A 19,712-nucleotide genomic window follows, 5' to 3' on the forward strand; every position below is an offset into this window, starting at 1 on the left:
AAATTATATTAAATACATTTAAATAAAGAAATATAAAAAATAAAAACAAAAAACTTTATTTCTTTATTTAATTATATTTAATTATATTTAATATTTTTTGTGTTTTAATTTTATTTCTTTATTTAATTTTAGTCTTTATTTAATTTCATTTTATTTTAATTTTATGTATTTTAATTTTATTATTTCTTTAATTAAATAATTATATATTTTATATAATTTTTTCTGTTACAAATATTCTTTTTACTATGAATTTTATTTGTAATGTAATTTTTTTTAATGTTTTAAATATTTAAATAATTTCTGCAACCCGTGTTGGTCTTTGCCTTCTAATTTAAATATATTTTTTTCTAATCTGTGTGCGCATATATTTCCATACTAACTTTATTTTGCTATTCTAAAATAACCCATGCAAAGTCAGACGCTTGCAGTGTCGACAGTGTTAGCGGTGTAATCTCAGGAACAACAGACTTACTTCATCTATAGTCAAACTGTCACTAAATGCGTTTCTTTATTCCGTTTCATATTCTTTATTATCTCATATTTGTGCTTTCTCTTCCACCAGCTCATCTACATGATGGCTACCACGTATAACTTTGCTGTTTTGAAGTTTAAGAGTCGAGAGGACTGCTGCACTAAATTTTAACGCAGTTGCATCAAAGTGCCTAGATGAGCAGCCACTGACAATATGGACTAAAATAATAGAGATGAAAACAAATGAGAGAAACATTTCATTGCTTTTGACATGTAATGTGTAAATATAGGATTGTATACAGATGTAGCATTTTGGACGCAGGTGCTGTAAACATGGACGTGTTGTTATGGAAAGTTTACATTTGTTTCTGCAACCACTAGAAAAGCTTAATTTGAAGCCTAATATAGTCTCTTTACATCCCTCCTGCAGTCTCTAGAGTATTATCATCAGTCAGGACAGATGCAGACAGTCAGAGGAAAGGCCTTTCCCATTCATTTTCTCTTCAGAGATTCTGGAAAATTCTTCAGAGTTCTGATCCATGAAACAAACAAACCAGACGATGCACAAAATTACATCGGATTCAATTGAACATTTAGAGTATTTGAAAATTAGACAAGGACATATTAAGTCATATAAGATAAGTATAAAAACTTGTATTTGAAGTATATATATATATATATGAATTACAGTTTACATTTTTTAAAAATAAATCATCATGAACGCATTAAATAATTGATCAAAAGTGACAGTAACGACATTTAAAATGATGGAAAAAATTATATTTCAAATAAACACTGTTCTTTTAAACTGTCTATTCATCAAAGAATCCTGAAAAATAATATGTATGACGGTTTCCACAGAAATCTGGAGCAGCGCAACCGTTCTCAACACTAGCGTTTCCATCGCCCTTCAAATGGCGCAAATTGAAATTGAAAATACGCCCAATGGAAACGCGTCAATTTTGCAAAAACTCCCATTTATCGCAAAAAAGTTTTCCCGCTCGCATGAGGAGGTTTTTCAGGCAATTCGAAAAAGAAATAATTTGCAAAACTGCAATGGAAACAGTTCCTTACCCATTAATGCTTGAAAACACACACACATCTCCTTGCATTAATAATAATGGCCAGTGCAGTGGCTGGGATATAGTACAGAAACCCACCAGCCTCCGTTACCGTGGCTTTTGGAATGATTTTACTGATTGCGAGAGGAAAAACGAAGTTTTAGTCGCATAACATCGGTTAATGGAAACACCGTCAATTCGCAATCATTTTTTGTCAACATTTAGAAAAAAATCACAAAAGTTGTGCAAATCTGTAATGGAAACGCGCCTACTGATAATAATCATAAATGTTTCTTGAGCATCAAATCATCATATTAGAGTGATTTCTGAAGGATCATGTGACACTGAAGACTGGAGTAATGATGATAAATTCAGCTTTGATCACAGGAATAAATTACACTTTACTGTATATTCACATAGAGAACAGATGATTTACATTAGAATAATATCTCACAATTTTTACTGTATTTTTGATCACAATTGCAGCCTTGTTGAGCAGAAGAGAATTTTTTCAAAATCAAAACTCGTACTGACACCGAAAATGATATATTTTTATTTCATGAATTTAAATAAGATTCTAAATAAGATAAGTAAATCCCTTTAGAAACACATGTGTTATAAACTCTGGGGTTTTATTCAATTCCTCTATAGAGAAAATGAATGTGATTTTAGCCTCCAGAATCTGCTGAGGTGTACTGGGGGAAATATAGTTTCTAAAGGTAAAAGTTTCTGAATTCTGCCAGTTGTGCCGGTGCCAGTGAGCCTTCCAGTGTTTCAGTGTTTTCTTCCTTCGAACCCGTTTACAGTTTTCAGTGTTGTTTTAGCATTCCTATTCATTTGTTTTAAGCAGTATTATGAAGATTGTTGGTGTCTTTATGGAGTTATTTTAAACACAGACCTTTCACTGTCAAAATACAAATAAATCATTTTAAATTCTAAAAAAAAAACATATTTAGTTGCATTATCTGTAAGATCAGATTTCATTCAAAACTGCATCTATATGATCAGAACACGCTACGGTAGATCTTGTCATGTATTATTATATGATTTGCTCATCATAACACTGTCTGCTTTACTATTAATAAACAAAAACATGCTGTCATTAGGAACAAACTGTGTCCTTTGATTTAAGGTCATTACTAAAAACTTTACATTAGGACACATTATTAAAATCACGTTGATAATTGCAGCTTGTGATCAGAAGAATCTGCCAAACGCTTGATTATGTGAATTTAACTTTTTAAAGGCAGTAGATGCATTAATTTACAGCTAAAAACTCGTCCTAAAACCTTGTTAAAACTTTATTATTGCTTCTGTTAAAGGGGTCATGACATCTTCCAGCGAAAACATTCGATCGCTCCGAACAAACATGAAATCCTCTGACGCGATCCGACAAATGGGAGAAAACCAGATGTGTAACAGTGTATTAGATCCGCGCATTCACTCTTAAAGAGACAGCAGCCTTTTTTCATTAATGTTAAAAAAATAAACACTCAATATATATTTATATCAATATATATTTAATTCATACAGTGTTTTTACTTTTTACATTTGATTATTCAGTTTCGGTAGCATTTCTTACTACATGTTAAATAAACCTATGCTACTAAACCTAACAAATCTAAAAATGAAGTAAAATGTTCTGCCTTGCTTTATGACAGAAGACTGTGTGTAATAATTGTATTCAGCTTAAAGGGCATTTGTTTCATAATTTTGGGTTCACTAAAATGGGAAGAAAAAGTAAATAAATTTCAAGGTTCACATTTAATTTAATAGCATCTTATTCCTTCTAGACCTATTAAACCGTTTACTGCACAAAACAGACAACTACAGTTAAAATGCACATATCGAATCGAAATTTGATTAAAGATCAGGAATCGGTTTTGCATCGGATTGAATGGTGACGCATCCAGTGTAGGCTAACATTAGCCGTTTAGCTACTGAATGCCAGTGGGCGGAGCCTACGGTGCAATCATGTTTAACTATTGATTGGTTGATGTCTTGCTCTGGAGGCGGGAATATGCAAATGTATTTGCTTGAGTGATGTCACAGATCCCGTAATATCAAAACGAGCTGTTTTTGGAGCAAAACAATCAAGACAAATTTGATTCCTCATGTCATGAACCCTTTAACCCTCTATTAAAAACCAGCTAATTTCTAGCAAAGCAACATCAGGAATCACAGCGGCTTCAGATGTGGCTCGTCCAATGAGTGAACCTGTTTAATGTGTGGCTCAGTGCTAGTCGCCATGTGTTTTTCCTGCTTGTACCGCAGTGTTATTTTCAAACTGAGATCCAGCGTTATTGAATTAACAGTCAGATTGCATGATTTATTTAATACTCTGAGTTTGTGGTGGCTGTAGTTTTTCCTTTATAATGAATAAACCTACTTTGTGTACGAACTCTCCTCAGTGGTCGTTATTATCTCGTACTAACCCTCATTTCAAGCTTCGCTCTGCTGCGCTTCAGTCCCTCACACCCCGTCCTGTGCATATTCATGTGTTTATAGATGTCATAATATCCACTAGACTGTAGTTGTTTGTACAGTAAAGGAATAGTTTGCCTGAAAATAAACCCTTGTGTCGTTTTAAACCCATATGCTGTTGTTTTTCATGATGCTTTAGGCCTATATAGTTGCATTTTACTACGAAAAACACGTATAATCACACAGCACTGTATATGAAGTTGTATGAGGATACTCTATATAGCAAATCTCAAATCTGAAATTTGTTTATATTGTTGCAAAATGAACATTTTACATTTATGCATTTAGCTGAAACTTTTATCTTAAGCGACTTACAAACAAGAAACAAAAGCAAAATGTAAAACTATATTTATAATATACATATTATACAATGTAAACTTTGTTATTACTCAGTATTGATCATATTTGAAAAAAATATTGTTTATATTGTCACAAAATATATCTATATTTTCATCAAGCTCGTTATCTGCATATAAAGAGATGTTTTTTTGATGATACAAGCAATCAAGCAGTTGAGATTTGCTGTATATATATATATATATATATTCATCTGATAAATGCACTATAAGGCATGAATATCAATATCATGATTTTCTGCTTAGAATCGATGTGTTGTGAAAAGTGTTATAGAAATAAATGTTTGTAATAATTACTGCATGTATTTAAAAATACAACAGCATACAGGTTTGAACTGACATCAGTATATTTTCATTTATGGATGAATTATTCCTTCACAATATGTTTGTGTGTGATTATGTGTGAGTGAGTGTGTGTGTGTCTGTATAAATGAGTGAGTGAGCGAGCAAGTGTGTGAGCGAGTGTGTGAGTGAGTGAGAGAGAGTGAGTCAGTGACCAAGTGTGTGAGCGAGTGTGTGTGAGAGTGAGTGAGTGTGTGAGTGAGTGAGAGTGAGTCAGTGACCAAGTGTGTGAGTGAGTGAGTGAGTGAGAGAGAATGAGTCAGTGACCAAGTGTGTGAGTGAGTGAGTGAGTGAGAGTGAGTCAGTGACCAAGTGTGTGAGAGTGAGTGAGTGAGTGAGTGAGTGAGTGAGTGCGAGCGAGTCAGTGAGTGTGTGAGTGAGTGAGTGAGTGAGTGCGAGCGAGTCAGTAAGTGTGTGAGTCAGTGAGTGAGTGAGTGAGTGAGTGCGAGCGAGCGAGTCAGTGTGTGAGTGTGTGAGTGAGTGCGAGCGAGTCAGTGTGTGAGTGAGTGAGTGAGTGAGTGCGAGCGAGTCAGTGAGTGTGTGAGTGAGTGAGTGAGTGAGTGCGAGCGAGTCAGTGTGTGAGTGAGTGAGTGAGAGTGAGTCAGTGACCAAGTGTGTGAGAGTGAGTGAGTGAGTGAGTGAGTGAGTGCGAGCGAGTCAGTGAGTGTGTGAGTGAGTGAGTGAGTGAGTGCGAGCGAGTCAGTAAGTGTGTGAGTCAGTGAGTGAGTGAGTGAGTGAGTGCGAGCGAGCGAGTCAGTGTGTGAGTGTGTGAGTGAGTGCGAGCGAGTCAGTGTGTGAGTGAGTGAGTGAGTGAGTGCGAGCGAGTCAGTGAGTGTGTGAGTGAGTGAGTGAGTGAGTGCGAGCGAGTCAGTGTGTGAGTGAGTGAGTGAGAGTGAGTCAGTGACCAAGTGTGTGAGAGTGAGTGAGTGAGTGAGTGAGTGAGTGCGAGCGAGTCAGTGAGTGTGTGAGTGAGTGAGTGAGTGAGTGCGAGCGAGTCAGTAAGTGTGTGAGTCAGTGAGTGAGTGAGTGAGTGAGTGCGAGCGAGCGAGTCAGTGTGTGAGTGTGTGAGTGAGTGCGAGCGAGTCAGTGTGTGAGTGAGTGAGTGAGTGAGTGCGAGCGAGTCAGTGAGTGTGTGAGTGAGTGAGTGAGTGAGTGCGAGCGAGTCAGTGTGTGAGTGAGTGAGTGAGTGCGAGCGAGTCAGTGTGTGAGTGAGTGAGTGAGTGAGTGCGAGCGAGTCAGTGAGTGAGTGAGTGAGTGCGAGCGAGTCAGTGAGTGAGTGAGTGAGTGAGTGAGTGAGTGAGTGCGAGCGAGTCAGTGAGTGAGTGAGTGAGTGCGAGCGAGTCAGTGAGTGTGTGAGTGAGTGAGTGCGAGCGAGTCAGTGTGTGTGTGAGTGAGTGAGTGAGTGAGTGCGAGCGAGTCAGTGAGTGAGTGAGTGAGTGCGAGCGAGTCAGTGAGTGAGTGAGTGAGTGCGAGCGAGTCAGTGAGTGAGTGAGTGAGTGCGAGCGAGTCAGTGAGTGAGTGAGTGAGTGAGTGAGTGAGTGCGAGCGAGTCAGTGAGTGAGTGAGTGAGTGCGAGCGAGTCAGTGAGTGTGTGAGTGAGTGAGTGCGAGCGAGTCAGTGTGTGTGTGAGTGAGTGAGTGAGTGAGTGCGAGCGAGTCAGTGAGTGAGTGAGTGAGTGCGAGCGAGTCAGTGAGTGTGTGAGTGAGTGAGTGAGTGCGAGCGAGTCAGTGTGTGTGTGTGTGAGTGAGTGAGTGTGTGAGTGTGTGAGTGAGTCAGTGAGTCAGTGAGTGTGAGTGAGTGAGTGAGTGCGAGCGAGTCAGTAAGTGTGTGAGTCAGTGAGTGCGAGCGAGTCAGTAAGTGTGTGAGTCAGTGAGTGAGTGAGTGCGAGCGAGTCAGTAAGTGTGTGAGTCAGTGAGTGAGTGATTGCGAGCGAGTCAGTGTGTGAGTGTGTGAGTGAGTGAGTGAGTCAGTGAGTCAGTGAGTGAGTGCGAATCAGTCAGTGAGTGAGTCAGTGAGTGCGTGAGTGCGAGCGAGTCAGTAAGTGTGTGAGTCAGTGAGTGAGTGAGTGCGAGCGAGTCAGTAAGTGTGTGAGTCAGTGAGTGAGTGAGTGCGAGCGAGTCAGTAAGTGTGTGAGTCAGTGAGTGAGTGAGTGTGAGAGTGAGTGAGTGAGTGAGTGAGTCGGTGAGTCAGTGAGTGAGTGAGTGAGTCGGTGAGTGTGTGAGTGTGAGAGTGAGTGAGTGAGTCAGTGAGTGAGTGAGTGAGTGAGTCGGTGAGTGTGAGAGTGAGTGAGTGAGTGAGTGAGTGAGTGAGTCAGTGAGTGAGTGCGAATCAGTCAGTGTGTGAGTCAGTGAGTGAGTGAGTGCGAGCGAGTCAGTAAGTGTGTGAGTCAGTGAGTGAGTGAGTGCGAGCGAGTCAGTAAGTGTGTGAGTCAGTGAGTGAGTGAGTGCGAGCGAGTCAGTAAGTGTGTGAGTCAGTGAGTGAGTGTGAGAGTGAGTGAGTGAGTGAGTGAGTGAGTCGGTGAGTCAGTGAGTGAGTGAGTGAGTCGGTGAGTGTGTGAGTGTGAGAGTGAGTGAGTGAGTGAGTGAGTGAGTCGGTGAGTGTGAGAGTGAGTGAGTGAGTGAGTGAGTGAGTGAGTGAGTGAGTGAGTGAGTGAGTGAGTGAGTGAGTGCGAGCGAGTCAGTAAGTGTGTGAGTCAGTGAGTGAGTCAGTAAGTGTGTGAGTCAGTGAGTGAGTGAGTGCGAGCGAGTCAGTAAGTGTGTGAGTCAGTGAGTCAGTGAGTGAGTGAGTGTGAGAGTGAGTGAGTGAGTGAGTCTATGAGTGAGTGAGTCAGTGAGTGTGTGAGTCATTGAGTGAGTGAGTGAGTGAGTGTGAGAGTGAGTCAGTGAGTGTGTGAGTCACTGAGTGAGTGAGTGTGTGAGTCAGTGTGTGTGTGTGAGTCAGTGTGTGTGTGTGTGTGTGTGTGTCTTCATACACTGCTGCTGCTCTGTCTCTGTTATTAACTCTCACTGGCCGTCACTCGACTCTCTTCCAGATCCATTATCTAATGATCCTCTCTGCAAACTGGGCTTATCTAAAGGACGCCAGTCTCACACACGCGTATCAGGACATCAAACTGAAGGAGGAGCGCGAGCTACAGGACATCCAGGCGCGCTCCAAAGAGTGTGTGAACTCCTACTCCTGAGGACACACACACACACATACACACACACACACTAACACACACTAATGCATCTGCTGCTTTCCTGTCCACTAACGCCGACTACACACACACACACACACCCGTCTCTGTTTATCTTCTGTTTCTGTTCGGTTCCTCTCGAAGCCCTTTGAGATCCAGCGACGGCTGGTTGAAGTTTGAAATGTTGCACTATTGGAAACACGGCGGAAACGCAAATCAGATTCTGTTCGTAACAAGATGTGATTTAAACATGAATATAAGTGAAGTGCAAGCATTCATTTCCCATGATCCCTGGTAGGACGTTTTCTCTTGTGCATTTGCATTATATACATGTTGCAAAATTTGAAAAAGATTCATTCTTTTTGGAAACTATTGCATTTAAAATCCAATTTTGTGCAAAAATGTCTTGATCTTTGCACATGTTTTGAGTGCACTGCCTTGTGGGATACTGTCTGTTACCACTGTATGCTCTCATTAATGATGATGACCACTGAAACATTCACACTACCTCACATATACCACTTTTATTATTTAGCTCAAAACTTAGTTCATAATTCAGTGTGAAATTACTGTGCAAAATGCATTTCTATTGGCTGAGTGACATTACAGAACTGAACCTGCTCTATGATGAATAAAGTATAATGTTTATACTGTCCCCAGAAGAAACGCAGGAATGCATGAATAATGAAAACATGACAAATTAAAGAAATGATATTTTACATGTAATGCTTATGAATGAACACGTAAAGCGTTTATGTCTAATGCATTAGAAAGGTATTCGAAATGCACATTTTATATATTTGTAATTGCATCTGAAATTGGATGTTTGTCACGTGTTTTAGTGCATTATACTTTCTAAAGGTGTGTTCAGTGAATAAATGAGCATTATAATGAGATTCATAATTAATGCATTCAAAACACCTTATAATGCATTACATATAAAGGCTTTATTTTTATTGTAATTCTCATTTTCAGTGGTGATTCTCATTACTATTGGAATGCAAATGATTCTTTTTTTGAACAGAAAATCTTGCCATGATTGTCTAAATACTTTTTTTTGTATGAAAGCGATGTTATTTGGAGGGTTGGTTTGATTTTGCCCAATTTTATTTGTAAAATAAAACCGCTGATTTTCTCATTTTCCATTTAGTTTTTTTTGTTAATAGTGCATTTGAACCTCATCGTGAATATGAACTCTGACCAGCAACTTTTTTTTTTGGGAGGATAAAACTAAAGTAACAAAATATGCAATTGTAGAATCCGACAAAGCTCTTTTTCACAGTTTTATTGATACAGCATTTGATACATAAAGCGAACCGGTGGTCATTATATTGACATGTTGTAGGCAGCATTTGCCAGATTTTAATGTCATAATGTGCTTTCTTTTCTTTAGTTTTAGTCCATGTAATGTTTATTGCTGTTCATTTGATTCATATATGAATTCTGTATAATATCGCTTTTTAACCATTATTCTTAGGGGATTCCCTTAGTTTGTACTTAAACTGCTATTTTGAATTTAAAAAAAAAAAAAAAAGGCAAAAAATAGATCAATTACAAAGCGCAAATATATAACGCATCACCCTCTTTTATAAGCCTCAAGTTTTGACTTGCCCAGAAGGTTTTCATGTATGATGTATATCTGTGTTTGTAATGCTTTAATCACTGGTAATATTCAGTGACGCTGTACGTTAAGGTGGACTGTGAATATTAACAACTGTCCAGAACTGATGATTTGATGTCGGCGACACTGACCATGTTCAGCCCTTCAAACAAGCTGTTGGATTTTATACAAAAATAAATCAAATATAATAAAAGACTTCCTGGATCTCAACGAGCCTTCTTTCAAATCAATCAATGAGTGTCATTATTTCTGTCATTACAGCTACCTTTATTTCTCCAGCGCTCTATACAGTACAGATCGCTTCAAAGCAGACAACGATGCAAACGTCATCAAATATGAGAATAATTCATATTCTGCTGTAAATAGTCATTATTCAGTTCAAGTTTTGTCAGAATTAAAATACAACAGCAGAACTTTAAACATTTCACATTTATTCAGTCTCTCAATAAAAACAACATTCCCAAAGAATCATGTCTATATATCATGAAATCCACTGAACACGAGACGATCCAGCAGGGAAACGAGGCGGATCGCTTGATGTTCTTCACCAGAAGTCGTCGTCCGGCTCTTCGTGTGACGTCACGCCGACACTGAGGAACACGGAGAAGGTTTGTAATGAAGAGTTTCTGTGAACAGTAAAACACACACGCTGAGACTCACCTGTGCTCGTTGTCGGACAGGAGAACATCCTCTTGACTTTGGTGTTCTGATGCCTCTTTCTTTGGACTCTGAAAGTTCATTAAAAGAGTCACAGAGTCAAACATATCTCACATTAAAATATGCTTTAAGACAAACCATGTGTACATTCATAAGTCGACAGCATTGCTGAGTATTTTCTATGGAAGTAAAAAAATAACGGCAAATGTTTTTGAAACTTGAAAGCTTGTTGAATTGCACTAATTGAAAAAAATACCAGTGCTCGCCTTGCATTTTACTGCATTGTATTTTTATGGGCTGAAATTCAACATGATCGTGTATTTATGTTTGTGAATATTTCAATTCAAAACGTTTCACACATTTTCATTAATAAAAATTCAATAATCCATATTCAACTTTTAGATTTCACTTCAAAAATGTTAATTCTGTTTAAAAATAAAACCTAATAATCAACAGGCAATTTTCGGTCCATTTCATTTCGCTTTACAAAATTCACTTGTTCAGTGGTTCAATTCGACAGAAAATTCAACATTTGACATCCGGGAACTGCCGGAATATCAATAGATTGCAGATTCATAATCTCAATCTGCTACTATTAGCATTTGAAGAGAATGACTTACAGTCGTAAATAGACTTTCAACCATGTTGAATTTCAGCCCATAAAAATGCAATACAGTAAAATGCAAACACGGCTAATGCAATGCATATTTCTTTCAATTAGTGCAATTCAACAAGTTTTTTTTTTTCAAAACCATTTGGCATTATTTTACTTGCATAATTTCCTCCTTAAAACTGCAGTGAACCAAAGACAGTCTCAAAAACACGCTTTGAAATCGCTGGTGTTTCTGACGTCACAAACTACCTTGTAACCAATCAGATCAACGTGTGATCGTCAACCAGTGGATCTCTGAGCTGAGTGAGTGAGTGGAGGCGGGGCTCATTTGCATATTCATAGAACCGCGCATACTAAATGAGGCAAGGGTGTCGAGTTACAGTCAAGATATTTTATGAGGAATTTTCAAGGAAAAAAACGCTTAAATATGTAATTTTACCGATCGAAGATGAGTTATAAGGGATAAAATGATTGACTACAGGGGGCTTTAAAGACAGATAGAGAATCTGTGTGTGAAACCCCTCCTGAAACAGCCTCACAGTCTGGATGTAAACGTGTCTTCAAGCACCTGATCCTGCGGTTTGTCCTGCATGATCATCATCATGTACTTCTGAAGCGGATTGGCCTCATCAGCTCCTCCTCCAATCGCTGAGGTCGGTGATGTCACGTGACCTTCTCTCTCGTCCTCTGCTTGTTCCTCGTTTTGATCCTCCTGAAAGTAGATTAAACAGAAATCAAAATCATACCGTCAAAGTAAAAACAGCCACAATGATTTAAACCCTCATCCTTCCGTCGCGGCTCAAAACGACCCGAAGCCCTAAAATTACACTTACATTTTTTTTTGTCCATAAAGCTTTTTTTTATTTCATTTTGATAATATTTTTTTAAATTTTTTCTAATCCATTTTTTTGGGGAGATTTTTATTTACCTTTAAATTACTAGATTTGATCAATAAATAATAAATAAAGAGTAATTTAAGCACATTCCTCACATTCTTTCAACTCTTTTAATTCAGCTCTAAATATCTTACATTGGGCGTCTTTGCCGGAAAAATAATAATATAAGATGATATTTGATGACTCTAGATGGCCTTATATCTCTATATGGAGTAAATGAGCGGTTCCTCTGGGTCCTAAAGTCAGTTCTCTTCAGTGTGCATTCAGATACACATGCATTGTAAAATAATTTTTTGTCAGAATTTTGAGCATTTTTATGTTTTTCTATGTGAACGGAAGCATTCCTCGCATTTCATTCATTCCTAAGGGGGTCATTGACCAGTGAGGGAAGGATTTGTTACTTTTTTTAAATTTCAGCCACAAAACTCCTCGAATCCATTAAATTTGTGGTGTGTGTGTTAATGGTTTAAGTGCGACAAAAGTCCTGAGGTCTCGGACCCTCTGATGAACACTCAATTTTTAAATAAAAATAAAGAAAGAAAGAGTTTGGGGTTCGAACGACCCGAGGGAAGGATGAGTGTTCAGTTGTCATGTGTGTGATCAGTCAGACGACAGAACCGTCACCATCTCCTGCTTGAGTCTCTCCATCTCTCTCTCCTCTCTCTCCTGCGCCTCCTCTCTCTCCCTCCGTCTCTTCTCCTCTTTTCTCTTCCTCTCCTCCTCCCAGCTCTCCTCCTCTTCCTCACGCCGGTCTTTCGTTACGGCTGATGGCGATGATGATGATGATTGCACATCTGAAAAACACCACACTAGTTTATATACAGTGATTTCAAAACTCAAAGAGGAAGAGAGACTGAAGATCCGTCTCACCCTGATGATCCTGGAGCTTCTGGAGGAAACACTCCTGATCTGCGGACACAACTGAACACACACACACACACACACACACACACACAAATGCTTTCAAAGGCTGCTGAATAACGCAGGTTATTTAACTTTTAAAGTTATTTGTTGTAATTTGATCTTGTGAAGATGTTTAATATGCCAGAAGGGCTCCAATCATATTCACTACTGGTCAAAAGTTTGGGGTCGGTAAGATTTTTGTCTCTTCTGCAAAAAATACAGTAAAATTGTGAAATATTATTATAATGTAAATCATCTGTTCTCTGTGTGAATATATAGTAAAGTGTAATTTATTCCTGTGATCAAAGCTGAATTTTCAGCATCATTACTCCAGTCTTCAGTGTCACATGATCCTTCAGAAATCACTCTAATATGAACCATGATACATTTTATTTTTCAGGATTCTTTGATGAATAAAAATAATTTATTTGAAATATAATCTTTTATAACATCATAATGTCTTTACTGTCACTTTTGATCAATTTAATGCATCCTTGATGAATAAAAGTATGAATTTCTTTAGAAAAACTCTTACTGAGCCCAATCTTTTGAACATTAGTGTATCTTCGCTATAGAAATCTCCATGATTCTATAGGCCTGGGAAACTAAACTCCCTGATATTCCCAGAATCCTGATGAATTCTCACGTTGAACGGGATCGGTGAGATCGTGAAGCGTGATCTTCTCCGGTTGAGGAGACGACTCTTGGGATGAACTGGAAATGATTTCCTGCAGTTTGGGTGGACTGTGAAATCAAAACAAATAGAATTATAATATGTGTGTGTGGCGTGTGTGTTGGCGTGTCTTTAAGCGTGTGTGTTGGCGTGTCTTTAAGCGTGTGTGTGGTGTGTCTTTAAGCGTGTGTGTGGTGTGTCTTTAAGCGTGTGTGTTGGCGTGTCTTTAAGCGTGTGTGTTGGCGTGTCTTTAAGCGTGTGTGTGGTGTGTCTTTAAGCGTGTGTGTGGTGTGTCTTTAAGCGTGTTGGCGTGTCTTTAAGCGTGTGTGGCGTGTCTTTAAGCGTGTGTGTTGGCGTGTCTTTAAGCGTGTGTGTTGGCGTGTCTTTAAGCGTGTGTGTTGGCGTGTCTTTAAGCGTGTGTGTTGGCGTGTCTTTAAGCGTGTGTGTGGTGTGTCTTTAAGCGTGTGTGTTGGCGTGTCTTTAAGCGTGTGTGTTGGCGTGTCTTTAAGCGTGTGTGTGGTGTGTCTTTAAGCGTGTGTGTGGTGTGTCTTTAAGCGTGTTGGCGTGTCTTTAAGCGTGTGTGGCGTGTCTTTAAGCGTGTGTGTTGGCGTGTCTTTAAGCGTGTGTGTTGGCGTGTCTTTAAGCGTGTGTGTGGCGTGTCTTTAAGCGTGTGTGTTGGCGTGTCTTTAAGCGTGTGTGTTGGCGTGTCTTTAAGCGTGTGTGTGGTGTGTCTTTAAGCGTGTGTGTGGTGTGTCTTTAAGCGTGTTGGCGTGTCTTTAAGCGTGTGTGGCGTGTCTTTAAGCGTGTGTGTGGTGTGTCTTTAAGCGTGTGTGTTGGCGTGTCTTTAAGCGTGTGTGTTGGCGTGTCTTTAAGCGTGTGTGTTGGCGTGTCTTTAAGCGCATGTGTGGCGTGTCTTTAAACGCGTGTGTGGCGTGTCTTTAAGCGTGTGTGTTGGCGTGTCTTTAAGCGTGTGTGTTGGCGTGTCTTTAAGCGCGTGTTGGCGTGTCTTTAAGCGTGTGTGGCGTGTCTTTAAGCGTGTGTTGGCGTGTCTTTAAGCGCGCGTGTGGCGTGTCTTTAAGCGTGTGTTGGCGTGTCTTTAAGCGTGTGTGGCGTGTCTTTAAGCGTGTGTTGGCTTGTCTTTAAGCGTGTTGGCGTGTCTTTAAGCGTGTTGGCGTGTCTTTAAGCGCGCGTGTGGCGTGTCTTTAAGCGTGTGTTGGCGTGTCTTTAAGCGTGTGTGGCGTGTCTTTAAGCGTGTGTTGGCGTGTCTTTAAGCGTGTGTGGCGTGTCTTTAAGCGTGTGTGTGGCGTGTCTTTAAGCGTGTGTGGCGTGTCTTTAAGCGTGTGTGTGGCGTGTCTTTAAGCGTGTGTGTTGGCGTGTCTTTAAGCGTGTGTTGGCGTGTCTTTAAGCGCGTGTTGACGTGTCTTTAAGCGTGTTGGCGTGTCTTTAAGCGTGTTGGCGTGTCTTTAAGCGCGCGTGTGGCGTGTCTTTAAGCGTGTGTTGGCGTGTCTTTAAGTGTGTGCGGCGTGTCTTTAAACGTGTGTGTGGCGTGTCTTTAAGCGTGTGTGTTGGCGTGTCTTTAAGCGTGTGTGTTGGCGTGTCTTTAAGCGCGTGTTGGCGTGTCTTTAAGCGTGTGTTGGCGTGTCTTTAAGCGCGCGTGTGGCGTGTCTTTAAGCGTGTGTGGCGTGTCTTTAAGCGTGTGTGTGGCGTGTCTTTAAGCGTGTGTTGGCGTGTCTTTAAGTGTGTGCGGCGTGTCTTTAAACGTGTGTGTGGCGTGTCTTTAAGCGTGTGTGTTGGCGTGTCTTTAAGCGTGTGTGTTGGCGTGTCTTTAAGCGCGTGTTGGCGTGTCTTTAAGCGTGTGTTGGCGTGTCTTTAAGCGCGCGTGTGGCGTGTCTTTAAGCGTGTGTGGCGTGTCTTTAAGCGTGTGTGGCGTGTCTTTAAGCGTGTGTGTGGCGTGTCTTTAAGCGCGCGTGTGGCGTGTCTTTAAGCGCGCGTGTGGCATGTCTTTAAGCGTGTGTGGCGTGTCTTTAAGCGTGTGTGGCGTGTCTTTAAGCGTGTGTGGCGTGTCTTTAAGCGTGTGTGGCGTGTCTTTAAGCGTGTGTTGGTGTGTCTTTAAGCGTGTGTGGCGTGTCTTTAAGCGTGTGCGGCGTGTCTTTAAGCGTGTGCGGCGTGTCTTTAAGCGTGTGTGGCGTGTCTTTAAGCGTGTGTGGCGTGTCTTTAAGCGTGTGTGGCGTGTCTTTAAGCGTGTGTTGGTGTGTCTTTAAGCGTGTGTGGCGTGTCTTTAAGCGTGTGTGGCGTGTCTTTAAGTGCGTGTGCGGCGTGTCTTTAAGCGTGTGTGCGGCGTGTCTTTAAGCGTGTGTTGGCGTGTCTTTTAGCGTGTGTGGCGTGTCTTTAAGCGCGTGTGCTTTGTGTCTTTAAGCGTGTGTGCTTTGTGTCTTTAAGCGTGTATGTGGCAGTAGCATGTGTGTGGTGTGTGTGAGGCTTGTGGCGTGTGTGTGTGTGTGTGTGCACCTGCTGCTGTGGCGTGTGGTGCTCTTCATCCTGGGGCTGCTGGGACTGATGTGTGTGTGTGTGAAGTCTCTGGATGAGCTCATTTCTCCAGCAGGGATCGGGGAGATCTCTCTCTCTCTCTCTGCAAACACCAGTGCCGCTCGCCCGCTGTCAGAGATCATCCTCCGCTCTGATCAACACACACACCAGTAAAGCATTAGTTCACTTCAGAATTGAAATATCTTAATAATCACTCGCTACTGGTTATTCTGGGATTCTGGATGAGTGAGATTGGCCTGTTTTGTTATTGCCGGAGTTTCTGAAGCTCGTGTAAAGACTCCGCCTTCTTCTGAACGGAGGCGGAGCAGCAGCTCATTTGCATTTAAAGGGACACACACAAAAACGGTGCATTTTTGCTCACACCCAAAAAGTGTCAATTTTAACAAGCTATAATAAATTATCTGGAGTTTTTTTTTTTGCTGAAATTTCACACACACACTCTGGGGACACCTAGTGTTGCTTTCGTCAACGAAAATTATGACGAAATATTGTCGTCAACGAACCTTTATCACCTGACGAAAACGAGACGAGACGAGACGTAAATGCTGGTCATGTGACGATGACTAAAATACATGTATAATGCAATATCGTTGACGAATAAAAACGAGACTAAATGTGGTTTACAAAATAAAAACTATGCTAAAATGTCTCTTCATTTTCGTTGACCAAAACGAGACGAGACGAAATGTTATAACGTCACGACGAATGAGAGAGTTGTGCGTGAACCCATAGCTTTGTCGGCTTTAAATTCTGGTTTGCGATCTGGTCACCCGATTATCAGCGAATTTAACAATATTACTCCATTAGTTATTCTATTAAAATGTCTCATTGATATATTTGACACATTCATAATCATTACTTTTGCCGGTTCTTTGTGACAGCTGTGTGTTATTGGCAGCGTCTCTGGTTACATGAACGCGTCACCGCATCAGCACCAGAACATGGAGATTTTATTTTAGAGAATAATCGCAACCTATTCGATATTCTATAATTAAATAAACTAATCGAATATCCAAAAATCGTGACTCATCCCTGCATGGAATCTCTTGTTTCTTTTCCCAAATCTTCACTCACGTCTCACCCATTTTCTAAAGGGATTATAAACGTTTCTTCATTGGTTCGCTTTTAATTAGGCCTATTATATTCGTATTCTTTACTGTGGTAAAGTAGAAAAACGCTGTAGGACAGAGAGCCTACATTTGTACTTGCATGTCAAATTCTTTTTAACACAGTTTGTGCTTGTTATATTAGACATAGGGCGCGTCAAGTTTAGTTGTAAAGCGCGTTTCACACGCGCGGGTGATTTTTAGTTTCACTTTCTCTGGCAGCGCAATCTCAAACACAGCCTAAATATCTCGCCCTTGTGGAGGATAAAATTCGCTCTTCAGACCAATTTACATAAAGTAGAAACACGAAGATATCATAAAGAGATCGATGCTCTTTCCTGCTCGTGTCCCACATCCCTCTCAGAGCGCAGAGTGGTAGGCTATATCACGCGTCTTTGTGTGGAAATATAACACAAGTTTTTATTTTTTTAAATAACCCCCAAACCACCGCCGGTAGTTTGTCCATTACCGCGGTGGTAAAAAAAAAAAACTGCCACCGTCACATAAATATCACGTAAATATACTAAATATAATAAGATAACCTTGTTTGAAATTCTATATTGACTGGGTTAAATATAATTGCATTACTAAAAAGAGACTAAAATACAATTTTCATTGACTAAAACTAGACTAAAATGTCATCAGTTTTCGTCGACTAAAACTTGACTAGACTAAAAAGAGTATGAACGTGACTAAAACTAATAAAAACTAAAACGACAGCTTGGGACACCAGAGATTTATATTACATCTTGTGAAAAGGGGCATAATATGTCATCTTTAATAATAATAATAATAATAAACTTTATTTTATAGAGCGCCTTTAAAAGCAGCTTCTCAAAGCGCTGTACATAAAATCACAGTCCACCAGGAAATACTACAAGTAAAACTTAATAGAAACAAAAACAGCAACATAAAAATAACTATAGAACGAGCACAATAAGACATCAGCATTCAAATGCAAGTTTAAAAAAATTTGTTTTGAGAAGAGCTTTAAAAATGCCAAAAGTCTGTGCTTCCCTAAGTTCAGCGGGGAGAGAGTTCCAGAGTGTAGGAGCATAGACAGAAAAAGCCCTGTCGCCCATAGATTTTAGGTGCGTTTGTGGAACAGTTAACAGATTACCCTGTGAGGAGCGCAGTCGGCGATTTGGAATATAAGTGGTTAATAAACCAGATAAGTATTGCGGAGCTAAGCCGTGTAATGCCTTGTAAGTCAACATCATGATCTTAAAATCAACACGGAATCTGACCGGGAGCCAGTGTAAGGACTTCAGAACTGGAGTAATATGGTCAAATTTCCTGGCTCACGTCAAGATCCGGGCAGCAGAATTTTGTACATATTGCAGTTTATTAATTGTGGTTTTAGAAACTCCAGTTAAAACTGCATTACAATAATCCAGCCGCGAGACCACAAAATAATTAATCAGCTTTTCAGCGACAGATAAGTTTAGCATTGGGCGTAGTCTGGCAATATTTCTGAGGTGGAAAAAGGATGCCTTCACAGTACTCTGGACAAAGAAATCAAAAGTGAGGGTGGTGTCAAAAATAACACCAAGATTCCTCATCTTACTATGAGTCTCTAAAACAGAGCCATCAACAAACAAGGACAATGGAACCGCTTTGCGAATTTGATGACGGGAACCTATAAGCATAATCTCAGTTTTCCCACTGTTCAGGCAAAGAAAGTTATTATTCATCCACGCTTTAATCTCAGAAATACAACCAGAAAGATAACAAGCATCAATGTCTTCACCAGATTTAGAATGGATGTAGATTTGGGTATCGTCAGCATAACAGTGATAATTAAGGCCAAGCGATCGCAGCAGATGCCCAAGTGGAGATAGATAAATGTTAAAGAGTAGAGGGCCTAGAACTGATCCCTGAGGAACACCAGTGAGCACCGTGCAAGTGTCAGACCTAAAGCCACACATCGAAATAAAATGGGAACGGTCAGTAAAATAGGATTTAAACCAGTCTAAAACTGTCCCGGACACACCAAAAACACTTTCCAGACGGGTAAGTAATAGACCATGATCCACAGTATCGAAGGCAGCTCTAAGGTCAAGAAGAATGAGAAGTGAGGTAGCTCCAGAGTCAGAGGCCATCAACAAGTCATTGATAACTTTGACCAACGCCGTTTCAATGCTATGAAATTTACGAAAACCTGACTGAAGGGGTTCAAAGAGGTTATTGGTTGTAAGATGATTACAGAGTTGAGAGGCAACAACACGCTCAAGTATTTTTGCCAAACAGGGAAGGTTAGAAATGGGACGAAAATTGTTCAAATCATCCACAGGAGCATTATCTTTCTTTGGTACAGGCGTAACAGCAGCAGTCTTCAGTACTGCTGGAACAACCCCAGTTTCCAATGATTCATTTATAATGCTAAGAATAACAGGGCACCACACAGGGAAGCATGATTTAAATAGATTTGTAGGAATTGGATCCAGCAAGCAAGTGGTTGATTTCATGTTGGATACCTCCCTTGTGAGAGCCTCAGAATCAAGCAGTGAGAAATGAGTAAAAGAAACACCAGTGAACCCAGATGTACAAAGGAGTGAAGTGGCACAGTCAGGGTTAACATGAATTTCTTTGCGAGCATTGACAATCTTCGAATTAAAAAACTGTAGAAAAGAGTCACAGAGCTGCTGAGAAACAGGCATAGTGGTACCAGGATTAACTTGAAGCAATCTGTTTATGGTTTGGAACAAATGTCTGGGATTATTTTGATTATTTACGATAGCCTGAGAGAAATAAGAGGATCTTTCAGACTCCATAAGAGCACGATAACCCCCCAGAAGATCCTTC

The 19,712-nt window shown here is 40.2% G+C and overlaps 2 protein-coding genes across 11 annotated transcripts in view; one reads left to right on the top strand and one right to left on the bottom strand.

Moving 5' to 3' along the window:
* The window catches only part of gpm6bb (glycoprotein M6Bb), a 55,946-nt gene extending 46,239 nt beyond the window's left edge, over positions 1 to 9,707 (top strand). For 2 of the 4 annotated variants that reach the window (XM_084121916.1, XM_084121915.1), the window contains exon 7: positions 563 to 3,929. In XM_084121916.1, coding sequence (XP_083978042.1) covers positions 563 to 643 — 81 coding nt within the window. In that variant the 3' untranslated portion in view covers positions 644 to 3,929. Of the gene's footprint in view, positions 1 to 562; positions 3,930 to 7,744 lie in introns of those variants that run through there. The other 2 variants (XM_084121914.1, XM_084121913.1) reach the window with 1 other exon arrangement.
* A 216-nt stretch (positions 9,708 to 9,923) lies between these two features.
* ofd1 (OFD1 centriole and centriolar satellite protein) overlaps positions 9,924 to 19,712 on the bottom strand; it is a 39,646-nt gene continuing 29,857 nt past the window's right edge. For 4 of the 7 annotated variants that reach the window (XM_084121907.1, XM_084121906.1, XM_084121909.1 and 1 more), the window contains exons 16-22: positions 15,763 to 15,931; positions 13,228 to 13,325; positions 12,549 to 12,599; positions 12,297 to 12,472; positions 11,351 to 11,494; positions 10,173 to 10,240; positions 9,924 to 10,102 (exon numbers count right to left, since the gene is read on the bottom strand). In XM_084121907.1, the coding sequence (XP_083978033.1) occupies positions 10,057 to 10,102; positions 10,173 to 10,240; positions 11,351 to 11,494; positions 12,297 to 12,472; positions 12,549 to 12,599; positions 13,228 to 13,325; positions 15,763 to 15,931 (752 nt within the window). In that variant the 3' untranslated portion in view covers positions 9,924 to 10,056. The remainder of the gene's footprint in view (positions 10,103 to 10,172; positions 10,241 to 11,350; positions 11,495 to 12,296; positions 12,473 to 12,548; positions 12,600 to 13,227; positions 13,326 to 15,762; positions 15,932 to 19,712) is intronic. The other 3 variants (XM_084121910.1, XM_084121911.1, XM_084121908.1) reach the window with 1 other exon arrangement.

This window comes from Abramis brama (genome assembly GCF_963993115.1).
Source record: "Abramis brama genome assembly, chromosome: 8".
NCBI classification, from domain to species: Eukaryota; Metazoa; Chordata; class Actinopteri; order Cypriniformes; family Leuciscidae; genus Abramis; species Abramis brama.